The sequence below is a fragment of the Heliangelus exortis genome, chromosome 2 (genome assembly GCF_036169615.1).
Source record: "Heliangelus exortis chromosome 2, bHelExo1.hap1, whole genome shotgun sequence".
Lineage (NCBI taxonomy): Eukaryota > Metazoa > Chordata > Aves > Apodiformes > Trochilidae > Heliangelus > Heliangelus exortis.
The window spans coordinates 60,223,861-60,244,559 of NC_092423.1; the positions used below are offsets into that span (position 1 = coordinate 60,223,861).

Genomic DNA, 20,699 nt, shown 5'->3' on the forward strand with positions numbered 1-20,699 from the left:
GCTCCTCTCTTGACTGCAACACTGGTGTGCAGTATGCAGTGTGGTGAAACAGACTGCTCTAACACACCTGAGTAATCCCAAGAGTTATGAGCAGGTGGGAAGGGTACTGCATCCAGCACAGCTTTCTAAGCACCATGAAACAGTTCTGTTCTACAGATAGGACTATAATGAGATCCTAACTAAGCAAAGTCAAATTTCCCACGATGTCATTATTTCATTACATTAATTTCTCTCAGACCCCCAACTCACACCACGTGCCAAACCATCCTAGCCCTTTTCTGGATGTGTTTTATCCCACCCAAACTTCTCCTGTAATCTGTAACCCATTGCCAACTAACCATTTGTACAGCAGTCCCCATGAACACCACCAGGAAGGGAGTAGACACAATATGTTATGCTCAGTTGAGCACAACTAGCCTGTTCTCACACTCAGTGACAGAAGGGGCACTTAAAGCATACAAGTTGTAGGCACAAAACTGCATCACACTTGGGTCACCAGCATGGAATTTCACTCCATTACCTATAACGAACATTCAGCAAACCATCCAAGGCAGATAATAAAACATCATGTTAACACCACCCTTGAAGAAGTATGGCTATCATTGCTAAATAGTTTCCAATAAGATAAAGACTATTGAAAAAGATACTAAAATATTATGACTTCTTCAACCATGGGACACGATTCACACACCCTGCCTTTCCCCTTCAGTGAAAAAACCTGCTAAATTATCACAGTCAAAATGTAAACTTACCCCCTCTTGATTTGATTAGGTTTTGCCAGGAGAAGCTTCATGCCTCCAGAATGGAAATTAAGTATTTAGGAAAAAAAAAAAAAAAAGATGCAAGGAGATGTGCGATGTCACCATGTAGTATTTAGCTTCCTTCTGAATTGCTGATGCATTTCTTCAGTGATGCAGTTACTAGATAACATCCTCTTGTATTTAAATATAAATAGTCAGGGCTGTTTGGTTTTTTTTTTCCTTTTCTTTTTCCTCTTCTTTCTTCTCTCCTCTGCACATGGGGGGATCCTGATAACTGGAATTCACATGCTTGTAACTAGGACTTCACCAAAAAGTACAGCTGTGAATACCAGAGGTGTATGATGTTGCACTAGCTCCTGTTTTTTTTAGGACTGCATATACCTGCACATCTTAATCTATATTACTGCTGACCATCAATCTGCCCTAGTACATGTAATTTAGTCACTCCAGATTTTTCCATGAATACATACAAAATGCAGTTTACTCTGAGAGACCAACTAATGATTACAGGTAGACAAAGGCGAGGATGTGTTAGACATCTTACAATCTATTTTATGTGGTAATGTTCAGCAGGTTGAAGAAGTTCTCCTTCCTCTCTACTCTGCCCTGGTGAGTCCACATCCGGAGTACTGTGTTGAGTTCTGGGCTCCCCAGTTCAAGAGGGAAAGAGATATACTAGAGACAGTCCAATTGATGGCTACAAGGATGATCAAGGGACAAGAACATCTGTCTTATCGAGGAAAGGTTGAGAGATGTAGGGATGTTTAGTCCGGAGAAGAGAAGACTAAGTGGGGATGTTACTAATGTTTACAAATATCTGAAGGGTGAGTGTCAAGAAGAAGGGGCCAGTCTCTTTTCAGTGGTGGCCTCTGACAGGATGAGGGCAACAGACATAAACTGGAACACAGGAAGTTCCACCACAATATGAGGAAAAACTTTTTTACTATACGGATGAATGGAACAGTTGGCCCAGAGAGGTTGTGGAATGTCCTCTAGAGATTTTCTAGACCCATCTGGACATGTTTCTGTGTGACCTGCCCTAGGTTATCCTGCTTTGGCAGGGAGTGTTGGACTTGATGATCTCCAGAGGTGCCTTCCAACCACCACCATTCTGGAATTCTGTGATTCTGGGACCCTGCTGCAGTAGAACAGTCAACCCTCATGCTGCCCTGCAATTCTTCGAGTCTACGATGTAGCGCTCACACTGTTGCACAAGAGTTTCTCATGCTTTTTGATCATAACATCATCTACATCAATCAACTGCATACTCTTACCTCTCTCTTTCTTACCTTTCCTAAGAGGATCACATGGAAACTTAAATGTGTTATCTAACTGTTGTCAAACTCCTGACAGTGAGGAGATTTGAATGAGAAGAGAATAGAAAGAAGCCTATGCACAGATGGTGAAAAGGCAGAAGAAAGAGGTGTGGAACAGACTGGAAAAGAGATCTGACCATCTTTTTTGCCATCAGCTTGAGAAGCTTTTTGACTAGAACACAGGCACTTCATTGACTTTTCAAACACCAAATTTGTCACAATGTAGCACAAGGAGATCTGCAGCATAAAGTATCCAAATCCATAACCACAGATTCCCAAATGGGAGTTAACAGACTTTGAAATACTAGCAGGTGCAGGAAAATGATTATTTGTTACAATCTTTTATCACATTGGGTTTCTTTAAAATTAAAATAGGACTATTCATAATTCATTTCCCCCACCCCCAGCTACCAAAGCATCTTCATTTAAAAAAAAAGGAAACATTCATTTCATGCGCGCATGAATAAAATAGGCAACTACAAGACATTTAATGATACTTGCAGAAATACTTTCCAGCAGTCATAAATTAGTGGATGAACCCTGCCTTTGAGCAGGTCAAGCAGTGTTCTGCAGCCAGTCCCAAAATCTGTGGGCTGTTGCCTCTGAGTTATAACCTGCTTTGCAGCTTTTGCACGAAGGTTTTTATTTTTGCACCTTAGCTTTACAGCCTCCCAATTTCTTTCTCTGATTTAGATTTCTAAATGCTCTTTGTTTCTTTCTATACAATCAAACACAGTGCACTCAAACTGCAGAGTATAAATATGTGAAAATAAAATTAGGGAAACTTGTGAGCAATTTTTCCAGCAAAAAATACTACATGGTCAAAAATACATAAATAAAAATTTTAATAAACCTTGAACAAACAGGCATATGCCTATTCCTTCCTCCAAATTCTCAGCGCTCTTGCATAAGACTTCTTCCCTATTTGTCTTAGTCCCTGAAGTCTCTACACATGTCTTAAAGTTAAAAAAGATAGACTTGTTAATAACACACAAATGTTCATAGACATAACATCTTTACAGATATCCTCTGTGAGCAGATCAAGCCACTCTCCATATGTATTTAAATGTAGTGGAAGGCTGGAGTTTTTAAGTTGTCAGATCTGTGCCTGGTTAAGAGGGGCTCTATTTTCACTCTTCAAGCAGCGAGAGATTAGCAGCTTGAAATCACTTTGACAGTTTCAGTTACTCTATTGCATACAGCAGGGAATTTTAATTCCAACCTGTGAAATTGTAATTGCTTCTCAAGAAGAGCAGAAGGATTCTGGGTAATGGCCACAGTCAAGCTCAATGTCAGAGTTGCCAGTTGCTGCCACTTCAGATATTACTTGCTGTTATTCAAAAATCACTCCAGCTTTCCATATGGGAAGTTGAACAAGGGAGTTAAACTAAATTAACAGAATCTGTCAGATGCTCAGGGATGTGCAGGCAATGATGTGAGAGAGGTGGATGAACTCTCCTCAAAAGGTACCTTCTCCTTCTTTCTCTCTCCTGCTTTACAGAACAAGCTTTACAGAGACCACATCTTTAAATTCACATTCTTTTTCTCAACAAGCATACTATTAATAGAAAGCTACAATAAAAAGACTAAATGACAAAGTCCTACAGCATCCAATAGCACACATAAATACAACATAAAAAGTGTGTACTTAATGTTGTTCAGAAGATATTTAAAATGTCTTTGCTGTTCAAGCCATGTGGTTTGCAAGATTCCTCACTGAAAACAGCCAAAGAGAACTCAGAGCTACCACAGACATTTAAGAAAAATAGTTGAGGTTTCCTTGGCTCCAAAAGGAAATGAGATTCTTTTTTTGCTTAAAAAAAAAAAAAAAAAAAAGAGCATTGAATATAGATTGCTTCTTAGCAGACACATTCTCTAGTGATGAGTGTGTTCACCCACGAGTAAGAGTTGACTGTGGGGAAACTTCTGCAATGACCTCATCAACTTGGAGTGCAGCAGATTTCTCACCCACCCTGATGGTTTGTGCAAGAGGATACTTGGTGGAAGCAGGCCTCAAACATAATGCCAGTGCAAAAATTAAAGACAACTCCAGACGTGGAAATCAGAAGCATTTAGGGAGCCAAATGGGGGAAAAAAACACAGATCAACCCATTCCATGAAACAGATAAACTTCTACAATTTACTCGATGCTCACTGAGGTTTCCCAGCAGCCTTCAAGAGCAGCCTCAAGCAGTGTGAAGTTTGGCTTTTGCCTGAAGCTGCAGATGAGCTGTTTGACCAGAATTGACTTTTTCATCTCAGTGGCTTTGAAAGCTTTGAAAGCTTTAGTTGCAAACCAACAGGAACGAGTGACATTCTACTGTTCTACATTACAAAGTGTCAAAAAGCCCTCTTCCAATCTAAAGGAAGATAATAAAATACTTGATAAACAACACTTCCTGCTTATCACGATAAAGCTCAAGTTTAAGAATATACTGTATCTGTGGGCAACATCATTAAGATAATTTTCTTCACCTTCTTTCTGTGTATTGCATTATTTCTAAGAAAATAAGCTGGTCCCATTAAAGCCAATGATGCACAGACTCTAAATCACATGCTTTGTAAATCTCTGTAACAGCTGATGCAATGAGTCTGTAATTGCTATGATTAGATAAGCTGAAGTGGCTGACAGAGTGCTAGAGGCAAACATATCTGCATAGTTTATTGCCATCAAATGCAAAAATTTAGATCAGCTATAATGATTTTGTCAACTCATAGTTTTTCTGAGAATCTTGTGAAAATTTGCTGAAAATTTCAGCACCTAGAGTCAAGTGGGATTTTTCTATCTCAGATTTGTAAAAAATGTAAATTAGTCATTGTTATGTATTCCTGGTTGTAAAGAAAAGTCTGAAAAAAACCCCAAACAGAAGCCAGTCAAGAGCACAGTTTAAAAAATAAAGTCTTATGCGTATTGAGTATTGGCTTATGACCTCCAGTGGCTGCAATAAGAAATAAAATATTCAAACCATTACACACCTAATTTCCTGAAGACAGTTACATTTGCTGTTATAATTTAAAGGCTGTACTGAAAGCAGCATGGTGGAACTTCCTGATTAATTGTCTGTAACCAGTAGGAATCCTCAGTTTATGAAGTACATAGCATCCTTCACAGGATTTTTCATCTGCACTGTAGGGCCACTACACTGGCTTTGGCTGGCATGGTGTTAATTTTCTTCATCATAGCTAGTATGGGGCTGTGTTTTGGATTTATGAGCAAACCAGCCTTGATAACAGCAGGATGTTTCAGCTGTTGCTGAGTGGTACTTGCACAATGTCAATGCCTTATTTTGCTTTGCTTGCATGAGCAGCTTCTGCTTTATCTGCCTTTATCTGAACCTGCAAGTTTTCTCACTTTTACCCTCCTGATTCTTGCCCCCATGTGGAGGAGTGAGCCAGTGGCTCTGTGTTAGCTGCCTACTAGGGTTAAACCACAACAGCCATGTAGGCAGCAGCTCAGCTCTGTCTGTGCTGGGTACAACATAAACATGCTGATAAAAAACCAAAAACAAAGCAGTTCCTGTTCTCAAGCTTTTGAACAGCCTTAAGCAAGTGGAAGTTTGGATGAAGATCCAGACAGGTGACAAGGCATGAAATGAACAAATAAAATCATGCAGTTGGTTGCTGGCAAAACTGGGCAGAGTCCATTTCCTGGCTGATCAGCAGGTTCTGAAGATGTGTGGAGATGTGTGGCAATACTGTCTTACACAGAGCATGATCCAATGCACAGCTAATAGAAGACTCATTTAGTTCTCTGAACGCTATGCTAAATCCATGCAGACTGGATTAAATCCATCTTTAAAGAGAACTCTAAGCCTAGAACTCCATCTTCCCATTCAATAATAAAGAAACCAATACCTTTAAAACTATTTCTGTGTAAAAATAAATCTTCTTGTATTAACAAAGCCCAGTATCTCATTGTGAAACTGAGAGAGGCAAGACGGCAGACCAAAAATTCTTTCAGATATGACAGCAAAATCAATAGCAACAAATGACAAACTTTTAATGACCCAGAAGTGTTTGATTCTAATGTAAAAAGACAAATACGAAACCATTACATTGCATTAAGCAAAATCTTTAAGAAACCTTCAAATGTTCTGCCTATAAAAAACTACCCACATCATTCAGTGGAAAGATTTCTTATAAACTTCATGAGTTTCCAGCATGTAACTTTACCTGCTACAGCAGTTATGAAAAGATTAAGCAATGCAAACATTGCATCATTTTAGAAAAAAGAAGAGGAAAGATGTAATAAATTTGTCTGCCAATCAAGGACCTCAAATTTTGGCAAGATAAGTCTCCCTAGAGCTCAATAACATTCTCTCCTACGAATGACAGGAAAGGCATAGGGTGAATACAAATTATTGCCCAATTTATATTAGCTTTTTTGTTGTTTTTTTTTTAGAAAAAGAATTGTTGATAAAAGCATGCCCTTTGAAGATCGTGGACAGCAGTTTCATTGTTTTCATAAAATCCTCATTCAGCTCACAGTTCTGTTTTCATTCCTCCGTAGTAAAACACAACAAGAACTGCCAGTAGAGCCAGGCTGACCGACAGTATCTTCAGTCCGCCTCCTTCTTGTTGCCATGGGAACTGCAAAGCCATCCAGGAGCTGAGCGGTGTTGTCACTGGGATCTCAGCAGAAGGGTGTGCTTTCCAGTTTGTGCCATTCTGTGATGCATGCCTGAACTCCTGTGAAGAAATGAACATGCTAAGATTGAAGCGTTCCAATGTGTTTCTGACTCTACATACAAAATACAAGTAAATTATCTTTTTATATTGAGGTTTAAAATAGAATCCCTTTCCAAGACAAACAACAATTCAACCTGCACTGCATCACCATCAGGTCATCAGCTTTTTTTATACAGAAATCTTACCAATCCCATACAAAGTCAATCTTTCTAATGATATGAAGTGTTAAACCAGTGAAGCTCTTAGTAACAGCTTAGAAGCAAAGCTCCAGACCTCTGTGTCATAAAAGAGTTATACGATGATTTTTTTTTGTTTGTTTTGTTGCTGTTTCACTACTCTCCCACTTTTGGCGTCTTCAAAAGAAAGGTCTAGCCAGTGATAAAGGGAAAGACAACACAACAATCCTTTGCACAGCGGGGCTCTTCTAAAGCCAATCATAGCCTCCTGGTGTGCCAGCTCAGTGGTGCTTAAAAATCCTCCCAGAGGGCTCTTCCTTTCCTCTGACCCTCATGAGGCAGCTGTGCTAAAACCCTAACCTTCTCATTCAGCATATTGAATCTGAGTTTCCTGCTGAGCCTGCCATTACCATTCTCAATCGGAGTGCAAGTACCAAGATCCCCAGAATATGAAGACTTCTAACTGCAGCACAAGTTACTCTTGTCTCTTGCAGCCTTCTTCAGTTTAGCACGCTAGCATTGCAGATAATCCAAAGTAAAAGCAGCTATTAAAACTCTAATCTGATGACATCTGCAAATGGCCTAAGTGGTAAAGGTGTAATGATCACAGAGGTGCAACGATCCTGCAGTGTACGATTAAATATTTCTGTTCATCAATTCTTATTTGCGCTCTCTATTTCAATAATCTCTTAAGAATTCAACAGAGCCTGGCTTGATTTTTAATTGGTTTGAAATTTTCCAGGTAAAAAAGGTTTTTGATTAATGAATTTTGTTTTTTCCCCTTCACATTTTTTATAAAACATGTCAGGGACCCAGACAATACTTATCTGAATAATCCTCCATTTCCAAGCAGCTGAAACTGGGTCACATGGAAATACACAAGATGCCTGACTCCTTCTTTTACCTAGAATATTTCTGGGCAAACTTGAAGAAATATCAAAGCTCCAAGAAAGATGCATGCCCATGAAATTGTGAGAGGACAATTCAAACTGTCAGTAACCACCTCCTGTCTTCCATTTCAGAAATCAGCTCCACTATAGTAATTATAGAAGGAAAATAATGATTACTACTGGTTAGGTAAGTAAGCATCAAAGGGGCAAATGACAGGCTGGTGTTAAGTGTTATTCTAACTTCTGAGGTATTGCTGATTTAGATCACAAGTCACACAGGCAAAGCATTACTAAACAAGTGAGCTCTGAAATGAGGAGGACTACTTCTGTATACTACACTCAGAAGACCATCGATTGGGTAAACAGAGGGAAAGGACACAGGTCAGCAAACTGGGGTCTTGCTCTCCACACACAAGGCACAATAACAGCACTACTCCAGGACTTCAGTCCATATTGTAAGCAATATGTTAACTTCACCAAAAAACTGCTTCATATTGTTATTAATTACAATCACTTCCTAAGGCATCTGAAATTTTAGTAACTGGCCACAGCTATTTTATCCCCCCAAAATCAAAGATGATAAACCTTTGCCTCCAGAATAAACTGGAAATCATACACTATTAAGGATTTTTATATGTACATCAAAACTCATTATTTTCAATTTATTAATTTGAAACATTTATGAAGCCTTTCTTTTTTTTTTGCAGGTCTCTCAAAATGCTACCAGTCTAGGGCGCATAATTTACAGGCATGACCCATTTTTACATGTATTGTTGGTATGTCAAAACTAAGGCTAGGATGTTTTAAAAGAACAGATAAGGCTGTAAAAATATCAATACAACCAAAGACTCATTTCTTGTGAAATTTAATTTTCACATATTCATGACTTAAAATCTGGCTGACTACAGTCAAGACTCCCAACTCCTTATTAAATATTTCTACACTTCTTGACAGTCAGTAAAGACCTGAATACTCAGTTGTACAAGACCAGAAGCTATACCTTAGAAAATAAATAAAAAGGGGCAGCACCTCATAAATGACTAAGTAGCTTTCTTCTCAATGCTCCTTTTTATGCTCACCCTCAGTTCCTATCTACTTGTCTTTGCGAGCCTGGGAATAGCCACCAAAACACTCCAAGCGCAAGTTACAACTTGTAAAAAGATTTGAGGGACATTTTTTCCCCTTCACTAACAGTTACACACATAAGTATTTCACGGATTCATTCATTTTCCTGTGTAACAGTTTTCAGTAGTGATTTCACTGGCACTTCATTTGTGGTTTACAGTTTTTCTGTTTTCCAGCATAAAACCAAATAGTCTCATCTTGTTGGTGTAATTTTTATCATGAATAGTCTATTTCTCTTTTCCTTCCTTCCTTCCTTCCTTCCTTCCTTCCTTCCTTCCTTCCTTCCTTCCTTCCTTCCTTCCTTCCTTCCTTCCTTCCTTCCTTCCTTCCTTCCTTCCTTCCTTCCTTCCTTCCTTCCTTCCTTCCTTCCTTCCTTCCTTCCTTCCTTCCTTCCTTCCTTCCTTCCTTCCTTCCTTCCTTCCTTCCTTCCTTCCTTCCTTCCTTCCTTCCTTCCTTCCTTCCTTCCTTCCTTCCTTCCTTCCTTCCTTCCTTCCTTCCTTCCTTCCTTCCTTCCTTCCTTCCTTCCTTCCTTCCTTCCTTCCTTCCTTCCTTCCTTTGCTTTCTTGTTTTCTTTAATTGCCATATTGTTTTCCCAAACTTCTACAACAACATGCAATGTGTATGCATTAGGTAATGCTGCATACTGCTAGTAGGACAGAATGGCAAAAGAGATTTTAGAAAGGCTTGCAAAGTTCTGATGGTGGGGAACACCAGCAGTCTCATGGCCAGCTGTACCAATGCCATTCTATTTGATTAACTGAGCCAGTAAACTTGTGAGCCCCATTTTCTTCCTTAATTAGATTATCATACTGATATACTAAACCCATTTTTTATTTTCTTTATGTACATGAGATTTTCCCTTACAGCATTTTAGTAATACTGAAATTTAACTGGGTTGGAGGTACAATTCTCACATTTTGACTATGCTTTTGTTTTCCTTCTATCTTATTCTTTGAACTCTGATGCATTTGTTTCTACTGGTAGCCACATATTCTGAACTGGTCAAAACTTTCAGATTTTTGCAGTAGCTCAGCATCCATGAAGTACCTTGTTACCTTGTTAGCCTCAATTCTTTACAGACTTTCTAATGGATTAAACTGTTCTTATATGGACAAAAAAAGATAACAATATGCAAATTAAAGTGACCCTTTTCTTTAAGATGTACTGCCCAGGCTGTCATTTAGAAAACTACTGCATTTCTATTTGATAATGTGTATCTCTTCAGATTTTATTGTTGAATGTTTTGTTTCAAGAAAAGTAATTAATATGTTAATCTGATTCGTGTTTTCTAAGAACTGTTCTCCAGTTTGTCGCAAAATTCTGCCTTGCAACACTGACATATGGGTAATCCACTGTTTTCCTTGAAAATTTCCATCATTATTGTTACAGAAGATACATTCGTAAAAAAGGGTACATTCTGGTTCCCTGCAACTGAAAGGCTCCTTTAGAAAAAGGCAGTCTTTTGTACCCTCTGCAATTCATACAACAGCTTTTAAAAACAGGATAACCTCTCGGAGAAACCCACAGGTGGATGACTCTTCCTCAAAGTCCTCTGTGTGGTACTGAACAGCATGGCACAAAACTCTCAGTGGGAAGAGCTCTGCAAGGCTGACCGTGTTCTTGCACTGTCCTAAGCCCAAGGTAAGGGCTGAGTGGCCTTCACTGCACTCAAAAACAGTGAAGTGCTTGTCTAGAATACAACCAGTTCTTACTAAGATACAAGTGTCAGATTACCAGCTGTGCTAGAAAGTGTATAAAGTATTTCTATTTGGGGAAAAAAAAAAAAAAAGTCCTCCTGGAGGCTCAGTCTGAGGATTTCCTCAGCTTTCAGTTAAAGTATACAGTATATATGGTAGTACAGACCACATGCACAGAGGAGGTGGGGAGAGGATGAAGTTACAGAAACTAAAACTCAAATTAAGCCTTTGAGGATAGACAAGGCCAATTACAAGAGTTTTCTTGGGCTCTCATGAGCTTCAGAGGCTGTAGTGCCGTTTTCTGAGATCCTCCAGTATACTTTGTCTTGAAGACCTACCCTAGACACCTGCAGAAAAGCATCTCATGTTTTGTGGGCAGTTTATTACGGCTCTTTTATCCACCTTTGGTATAGAAAACCTGGGTAGAAGCAAAGATCTAATTTGCTGAACTAGTAGTTACTCTGGTCAACTCCCTGTGCTCTCACTTTATACAAGTATTAATTCTGAAAGGCCTTCATTTGTATCTCTATACGAAATATTTGTAATGTTTTAGCTTTTCAAGGATATCTTCAAGGTATTTCTGTAATATTATGACCTGAGATGTAACTGGTGTTATTTACAATACATAATCACTAGTAAGAGCTGGGTTTCTTGAGCTGAGCTCAGAAAACTGTTGCAGCTGTAAGACTTGGGAAGATTAGCATAATGATTTAGTTAGGTGGAACTTAGAACTAAATCCAAAGCCTTTTTTACAAAAAAAAAAAAAAAAAAAAAAGACTTGGAAGAAATCCAAAGGCAAAAAGGTTTCCAGAAATATTTGTTTACACTGACTTAAGTTTGATAGGCATAAATTCTTTGGTAGACTTGCTAATAAGGAGCATTGGTCTGAATAAAAAGGACTGCAATGAAGGAAAAGGTACTCTAAGATGTAAACCTATGTGATATTAATCAAAATGAGAGGAGGAAGGGAAATTATCAAACTGAAATTCAAAGACAGAGACTTTGAGCTAAGCACCTTGTATTTCCATGGAGGCAGCCTTTCATATTGTTTTGGCAGCCACCATATAAAGATGAGACTTTGCTAATAAGGTATAAAATAAATTATTAAACCATCTTGTGTATGATCAAATGCATTTCAGATTATTTTTTGAATACTTCTGTCTTGATGACTGCCAGGAGTAATATATTTTGTTTACTCTTGCACAGACCCATTGATTGGTGTCTTTCTGAAGCTCCAGTCCCAGACTTAAACTACCATGCATGAAAGAAATACATAATCACATCAAAACCTAAGCTTTGGCATCTGTCGATCACAGCCTGGCTTTTCCTAAGATCTCACTTCATGTTATTCAACAAAGACATGAGAACAACTCTAGCTCTGAGCTGAGGTTTTAATAGATTCAAAACATTTCTTACATGCAAATTTCTTTTATGGCTCAGGGGTACTGTTAGAGCTTGAAGTCATGTGTAACTGCTGTGAAATACTACTTGACTGAACTTATCTCAAGATGCATTAGACTTCTGAATTTTTTTAGCCCAACCAAACACATCTTACACACTTGTACTAATGGCTTTAAAAATATGGACTTTTACATAATCATGCACAACAAGTCTGTGTGACAAATTAAAAGAAAACATGTTAAAATATGCATTACATATCCTACTGTGCCATTTGAAACTCTGGGCTGTTACTCTTTGGAGGCATTTTTCATATTTAAAAACCAAACAATTACTGAAGGTCACATAGATTACACATCCAAAATATATGTAAATTGCATTTTATTGAATAGTTTCGGAAGACATTCAGTTCTGTAGTTATTACGAGACCTGCTTTAATTTATTACTTATGAAAATCAGCCCTCTCCAAGTGTGAAATGTTGACCTTAAAGCAGAAAATAAATGGCATACAAAATATATTTTTTTTCTAATGGAATTAGCATGGTAGTTCTCAGAAGAAGCATCCCTGCCACCATAATTTCCAGTGAATGCACACAGTGCTGTTTTTAAGAGAAAATGCTGTCTACAAATATACTCGTGTCAGATGTTATAATTTCTGGGAATTCACTGATTCCAAATCCCCATGGAGTTTACTTATCCATTTGAAGAAAAGGGAAACCTTGGAGAAAAAAAAAAAAACCAGCCAGGAACTTTTGCATGCATATACACTTGTGTGTTTGTGTATGAGTCTGAATGTGTGATGCATGAGTGTATGCTTTAATGTCAGTGAGGGAAAAGAACTGAGCTGAAGGATTAATACAGGTTTATTATTAATGTCTTCGTAATGGTCAGAGCCTTAGCAATAAGCAGGATTAATAATCTGTTAATCCCAAATCACTACCACTGAAGATATAGTACGAAAATAAATAAAGTTAATTAAATAGTTAAGGCACCTTGCAAATAGCTGTCATCACTAAAAATGTCTTACTGTCTGTCACGGGATCCTAGGATAATTCAGACTACATCCAGTTCATTCTCCTGCTCAAAGAAGGGTCACCTATGGTCTAGTTTGCTCAGGGATTTAAGTAGCTGGGCTTTGAAAACCTCAAAGGATGGAAACTGCATAGACTCTCTGGGCCTTAATTCCATGGCTGGACTGTCTTCCTGGGGAAAGGTTTTCTATTCATGCCCAGTCTGAACCTCTCATTTCAACTTATGACCACTGTCTCTTGGCCTTCCCCGTGCAATACTATGAAGCACTTGGCTCAGTCTTCAAAATAACCTTCCCACAGACTCTAGGGGGGCTTCTGTCAGGGTCTTCTGAAGCCACCTCTTCTCCTCAGCCTCTCTGCAGCCCCTGACCCTATAGTGAACTTGTTCCAGTCAAGAATTCCTAATTTACAAGATCACTACACATGACCTAATCAACTCAGGTAAGCAATACTCCTACCAGCTGGACCATGATCAAATACAAACATAAAATACATTTAATAATGGGAGGATATAGAGATTAATTGACCTCTAAGTTCAACTGCATAGTTTCTTCCAGGTCTGTCGTTCCTCGTGGAGACCATCTTTAGGGCCTACTCCTGACCTGCAGAGCAAGTCAAGAAAATACTTTTTTTCTTTCCCAGTAACACTTGCAAGATCTGTTTGATTCCTTTTGTCAGCACAGAAAAAACCAAACACATTTCCCATTATTCAACCACATTGTACCTTGATTACTAGAAAAATGTCCTCCTGTCTGTCTTGTTTTCTTTCCACTTCTCCTCGTTTCTCTCTTGTACCACCTGACCATATGGCTTCCCTTAAAAACCCAAAAGCACAGATGCCAACAGAAACACAAATTTGGTGTGACATACTGTATCATGACTTTCTGTCCCTGTCACACAAACCTGTATTTGGAACTTCCTCCTCCTACGTTAACATTAAATGTAAACTTTAATATTTCCATGAAAAAATATAAAAGAAATAAATTCTGTCTCCAGAAAATATTGTACCTGAGCTTCCAACCATTACTGTAAGTCTTCACTGGTGTTTTTCTCAGCAGGCATCTCTCTGCTCTCTTCCATATTCTTACCTGAGGGTGGGCCTTTACCTACCTACTTCTTTCCCCTCCCTAAATAGTCTTTAAGCATTATTTCCTCAATGAGCTCTCAAAGTTCATAATGCAGTTAAAAGCTAGACAGAAGGCTGAGTAACAGGGGCTTATTAAATGACTTCCTTTTTGATGTACCAGTCGAGGAGGAGGGAAAAACCCAAAAAGAGCAACTAACAAAAGAAACAAAAAGAAGAGAAACAAACAACCAAGAAAACTCAAGTGAAAAACACCTCCAAAATTTTAAAATCACAGTCATGTGCTGCTTTCCGTTATCCAAACTTTTTTTAACCTGCTTCTTCATATTTAACTATAGGTAGGAGTTGCCTCTCCTATAAGGTATTTGTATTTTGTGTTGTTATTAAACTTAGTTGCTTAGTGTCCTCACACTATACAAATAACACATTGTCAAAATAACCTGTCATTCAAGGTCAGAAGGAACATTTTGAAGAACAGTCAATGTAATGTCTGGATCCTGAGCTCTTTTATTTATATATATATTTTTTTTTTGTAGTTTTAACAGGGTGTGGTGTGTCAATCGATACATTTGAAACAAGTGATGTGCAAACCAGCACACCAGTTAGCACTTTCAACCACAAGAGAACTGTGAGATCTTTTAAGCAAAAAAAGTTTGTGAATCAAAGATCACAGCCATCTAAGTACTGACTTGAAATAAAGAATGAACCTAGCAGCACATTGTGGACTAATTCAGGATGGGAATCTGTCACTATTTATTTCCCTGTGCATAGCACAATTTTTTGAAGGAGATGGCAGGTGCTTGCTCTGGGCACTTATCTCATAATTACTTGGCTATCAGACAAATCTGTTTCCTAGAGATCACCAGCACAGGCTTCATGGCTTTGAAAATACATTAGAGTGAACTGCAGTATGTACATTTACTTGTAATAACACTAAATATAATTTTTCAGTGTGCATACTATGGCCTGTCTTTGTAGATATCTTCCCACAGTATTCCAGCTTGTTCCTTCTTTAAAGGATCATAGAGATTTTTTTAATGTTTTGTTTGGGTATTTTATAAAATATTTGAATCTTGTGTTTAAAATGCAACGATTCCTAGTTTATTTAGTTAGATGATGAAAGAATGATAAAGAGCTATCAGTATGTGAACGTTCAAAGACTGTTCTACAAATGAGATTATTAAACGAAATAGGATATACTTTTTTTAGAGCAGAAGCCCTCAGAGACAATCATCTTTTTGCTTTCCTTTTAGATCTTGAAATAACAATGACAATTATATGAAGGTCAACAGTAGCTATAGGCAAAGACACAAAAACTTTCCATCAGAAAGTATACCTCAGTAAAATGAATAGCTAGATCTGAAAAGATATATTTGTGCCACAAGAATCACCAATACAGCTGAATGATATTCACATATCAACACTAAAATAGGTAATACTGCTTTTACTTGGAAGTGAACTCTCTGAGTATATATATAAACACTATATTGAAAAGGAATTCTATATACCCAAATGGTAGAAAGCATAAAATACTTAAAAGCTTTCCTAACCATTGTTATTTGCAAAGAACACTGTAATAAATATCCAAGAAGTATCTCAAAGGACATTCTCCCTCAAAATCAGGAAAAGCTTTTAAAGATGTTTCAAATGGAGTAAAGCAGAATAAACTGATATATGCCCATTTTCTTGGCTATAGCCTTCCACTTAATACCAGAATATGTCATAATCCTGAATTTATGATATTTTCATTTATTCCTATAGAACCAAGCATAACAAATGGAATGTTCCAAGGAGACTTCAATATTGTATCATAAGGCAATCACAGAGACAAAGGATAGGGCACTTCTTACACTCCAACCTCACAGATAATAAACATGGCATAAAATGAGCATTGTTAATATTTCATTCTTATACTAGTTATTCTACCAGTAGGTACCTGTGGGATCTATAGGCCTTCCTCATTTTACAGGTAGAGAAACAAGGAAGATTACACTGTCTCCAGTGCCAGCAATCAGGTCTCTACAATTGCTGTCTTAGATTCCAGTTGGCACCAAAAGCCAGCGTAGCCTCTAAAACCTTTTAACAGTGTCAAGTTTAAGTTTTAAATATATTTTCTTTTTAAGCTGTAGTCTCCTGACAATTTCTCTTCCATTCATTTTCACACTTTTCTGTCCAGTATTAAACACTTGCAGCTACTGAGATGTGCTCACCAAGCACAGCTGGAATTAGACAGTGGCAAAAAAAGGAGCATTTCATGCAAGCCTGACATTTAACAGTTAATAAATTGTGACTGATCTTGACCAACTTTGTGGGTTCAGTGATAAGAGAAAGGTTTTCTTTTCATATTGTCATGGCCTCTTTCCTTTAAGTACCCTTAGTTGTTCAGGAGGTCTCCCACTGTGCCAGTTAGCATACTTTTGAGCACCCGAGGGAGTGTCTTGAAATCTGAGTCTCCTTTTTAATTTCACACTCAGTCAAGTTCAGCCGCAGTTAATGGAGGACTCTCTCATGGAAACATCAAACAATAGTTACTTTCTGTGTTCAGCAAGCCTAACTACTCTAACCCAATCTCTGCATCCTGAGTCTCTACAAATAATTCGTCAGCCCTTCTCCACAATGAAGATTACATGAGAAAAACCTTTCTTGGCTTGGTGTATATTTTATGCTAGATAATCATGATAGCACCTTGGCACTCTGTCTAAGACATCAAAGAACAGTAAGTATCCAATCTACAGGCTGTAACGAATATCTACCCTCAGGAGAGCATTTGTAGCATTCAGAGGGTGGTCCAACTAGACAACCAACTTCTGTATCTCTAAAGGACTGAAGAGCATAAGCACAAACTTGCATCCTATCATGTTCAAATACTGGTAATTTGTATCTCAGCTGAGAACCTCCAATGAATCCACCAGATCTTGGTCTTCTCCCACACTGCTTTTACCTCATGTGCTCTGTCAGTTCATATATGATAATGCCCAGGATTAGCTCATGAGGTGAAAATCAATTCCTCTGGAATTAACCACGAAGTAGCAAGTACTAATTTCCTTTTTCTCTGAGACTTCATCCCCTGGAGTTAGTTTCCTTTAAATACTGAACAGTCACGACTGCAATTTGCTTGAACCCATGCTACAAAAGTTTAATTATTTGTACATATCTAGTTGTAAGCATTTTAAACTGACCACCACCAAATTTGTTCCCTACACTAATCTTCTAGAGGATACTCTGAACATATGCTCCATCTTCATCTGTGAGGAGACCAGTGGTAAGACAGAAGTTGTGTTTCAGGAGGATAACATAAAAATAAACTATTACTGTTTCTGAAGCACTCAAATTTAGTGATGGGTGCCATAGGAAAGGTTTAAAAAAAACTAGTAACTTCCTTGAGAGTGAGCTTATAACAGGATGTGGCAAATAACATTGCTGTAACACAATGAACAATGATGAAGAAAAGTATCTAACAATAGCTTATTAACTGGAAAGCCTCAGCTCTGTGCACAGAAGGAAACAAATCTGCATGTGTATGTGAAAATAGTGCATAAGCATGTAATTGAAGGCTGAAGCATAACATGGTTACATTTATATGTAAATGAGGACCTGAAACTCCAGGTTTCCCCTAGTTCACAGTACTCACTTTACACTCCAAATAATTTGTGCACCTCTGTATTTGAGATATATTATTTTTAATTTCTTCCTGTTATCACACATTATAAGCCTCTGGTGTTATGCCATTTTTACACTTCTCCCCATTCAGAAAAGAAGCTGGTCTGTGCAACACAACCCATAATATTTTGATACAGACTTCTTTTTTTGTTGTTGCTTTTGTCTCTAGCTGCATACAAGTATTAACTGGAACTGACTCCTGAGAAAGCAACATTCTCAATTCCATTTCATTATCTCTGCTCATTTTAGGAACTTGAGCCTATTTGCTCATTTCTACAATGGAAGAGCAATCCAGTATGTTTCACAAACTTAGTAGAAAAAAAGAGCTATCTAAATGAGTGCTCCCATCAAGGCAAAGACCAAAGCTCAGCAGCAGCAACCTGTTTTCTGCCATCACCCTGATAACAAATCTGTACTTCTAAAACTCCAAATCACATCCAATTGCTACACAAAACACCTGTAAAATATTTTATCCATGGGGCAGTTGGAAAAAGATAGGGAAGATGAGAGAAAGCTGTGTTTTTCTACTGTAGAAACATGAAAGGAATCAGAGGAACCAACACATGAGCAATCAGGTTTTGTTAGTTTAACTATTTACTTGCTCACTATATAACACTGTGAATGCAGCTTTCTTGCACAAAACCTGCTGCTTCTTCATGATTGTTCAAAACTAAACACAAGACCAGATGAAAACTGGATGAAAAATAAATATGAAAGGGAGGGAGGTGGTACTGCAAGAATAGGGAGCAGTGGTTCTACAACCTAGTTTACTCCTAGGTACAACGCCGCAGTTCCTGTGTCTCCTTTTCACCACCAAAGGACCTGATCAGATATTACCATTGTACAGCAATGCAGGATATGAGAGTAACTTTACATAGTAAACTGCTGCAAAGATATTTCTTCTTTTCAGATTTGCTATGTTATGCTTAAATTAAAATGGTAATGAGTTCTTTTTAAACAGTATCAGCAGCTATGGACCATTTCCTTGCAAGTGACAAAAAAAAAAAAAAAAGGTTCCTATGACAGATTCACAATTTTTGAAAGGAATTTCACTCTCCTCTACTTCTCTAGAATCTGAAAAAAAAATCTTTACTAAAATTAGGTACTAGTAAAATACATTGCTTTCAGAAGAAGACATTAAGAAACTCTAAGACCAGCATGAATAAAACATAAGGCAACCTGAAAATGACAAACATGTATGAAGTACCTAAAGGTTGAGATATGCAGGCCCACAGGATGTTAATGGTGGGGCTCAAACAAATCAATGGGTTTGGATTTAAAAATGCTTAATGTCTCCATACTAAAGCTTAACAGCACAACAACAGTTTTTTTTCTCATGTAAGACACTGTCCCAAACCTTACTCTAATTCATTCAGCTACTGGGAGCTACACATCTGGCTTTTCCCTGCGGTCCTGTGACAAAATCTGATTATACTACAGAATCTTAAGCGCTTCTCACTGAAAAAATAATTAACTAATGTTACATTGGACAGAGATATATGTTATACAGTTGAAAGAGGGAAAGAATTCCTGTCATTCTAGGCACTACTTTCATTACTTTACCAAATTAAAGTTCTTGTATTCAGAAAAAAACTATCCGTGTCAGAAGCAGATATTCACAGCCATCCGTTTTGTATGACAATTATGTTATCTGTGCTTATCAGAGATTTTGTATGTGAGAATTGCAAAATGAATTCCACACAAATAAGACAAAGCACAGTCAGACTGACTGAAATGACTTACAATCACATATGAAGTCATGTCAAAACAGGGACAAGATTTTAAAAAAAAACCACTCTAAGCCTGATAACAAGATCCTTTCTTGACTACCAGAAATCCATCTGGTCGATATTATGAATAGGTAGTTTTTGTAGCTCTGTGATGTTTTGACAAAAAGAGATTAAAAGTACTGCCTACACATTTGTTACATCAAAATACATCAAAAGTATTTTCACAAAAATTTCCAAACCATCCGCAATTAAAAGGGATAATTTTTAAAGTTTTGCCTCAGCATATATATAGTTATGAAGAGGAATCCATCAGTTTGAAAATTAAGACATTTAGTGAACAATTTTCTCATACAACATTGTTTCAGGGACACTATGATTATACTGAGACTAAAGAAAAAGGAGTTTCCATGGGGCTCTTGCTTTTTAGTTTGCATTTGACATCTGGCTCTTCAGCCAGCCATGCTTCATTCCTTTCACTATTTATTAATCACACATCCATCTCACGTTGTAGTACATGGGTGGTCAGTCCTCTTTGATGGCTGCACGACTTTAATAAAGGCACTATCATGCCTTGCCAATCACACAGCCAGACATAAATTTATAATGTGATTAATAGCAGCTAGGTCTCCTTCTCCACACATCAAATAGGCTCTGACAGATATGAACTTGACTTGTTTGCCAATGGAAAAGAGGGTATTGGAGAACTGGGGCAGGCAAACTCTTCTGGTGACTGTTCCATGCCAGAGATAGCCAATTTTTCTGCACTAACATAATGCCAACATGCTTCTGAATCTGTGAAAGAGCTTCTTTACAGGCCAACTCCCACAAAACTGTGTTTGTACTTGTAAGGTCAAGAAAAAGGGGAAAATGAAGTGTTACAGAGAAGATATTGAAAGCACAGCATTATAGGATGCACATGCTTTACAGGATTTCTTGATTTAAATTGAGTTAGAAACTGAGATACGTATGTCTTTCTTATAGAATGTTAAGTTATGTAGGTCAAGCATGGCCTGCCTTCAGGCTCTCAATATTCCGTGAGCTTGTCTTCTCCAAGAACAACTAAAAATGAACATTTCTTTATAAGAAATGTTTATAACTGATTTTTTTTAAATGGATATTTTTATTTTCCATGTTATTTGTCA

At 37.7% G+C, this 20,699-nt stretch overlaps 1 protein-coding gene across 5 annotated transcripts in view; it reads right to left on the reverse strand.

Moving 5' to 3' along the window:
* Positions 1-2,905: 2,905 nt before the first annotated feature.
* The window catches only part of CDKAL1 (CDKAL1 threonylcarbamoyladenosine tRNA methylthiotransferase), a 384,171-nt gene continuing 366,377 nt past the window's right edge, over positions 2,906-20,699 (reverse strand). For all 5 annotated transcript variants that reach the window (XM_071736322.1, XM_071736325.1, XM_071736324.1 and 2 more), the window contains one exon: positions 2,906-6,766. In XM_071736322.1, the coding sequence (XP_071592423.1) occupies positions 6,560-6,766 (207 nt within the window). In that variant the 3' untranslated portion in view covers positions 2,906-6,559. The remainder of the gene's footprint in view (positions 6,767-20,699) is intronic.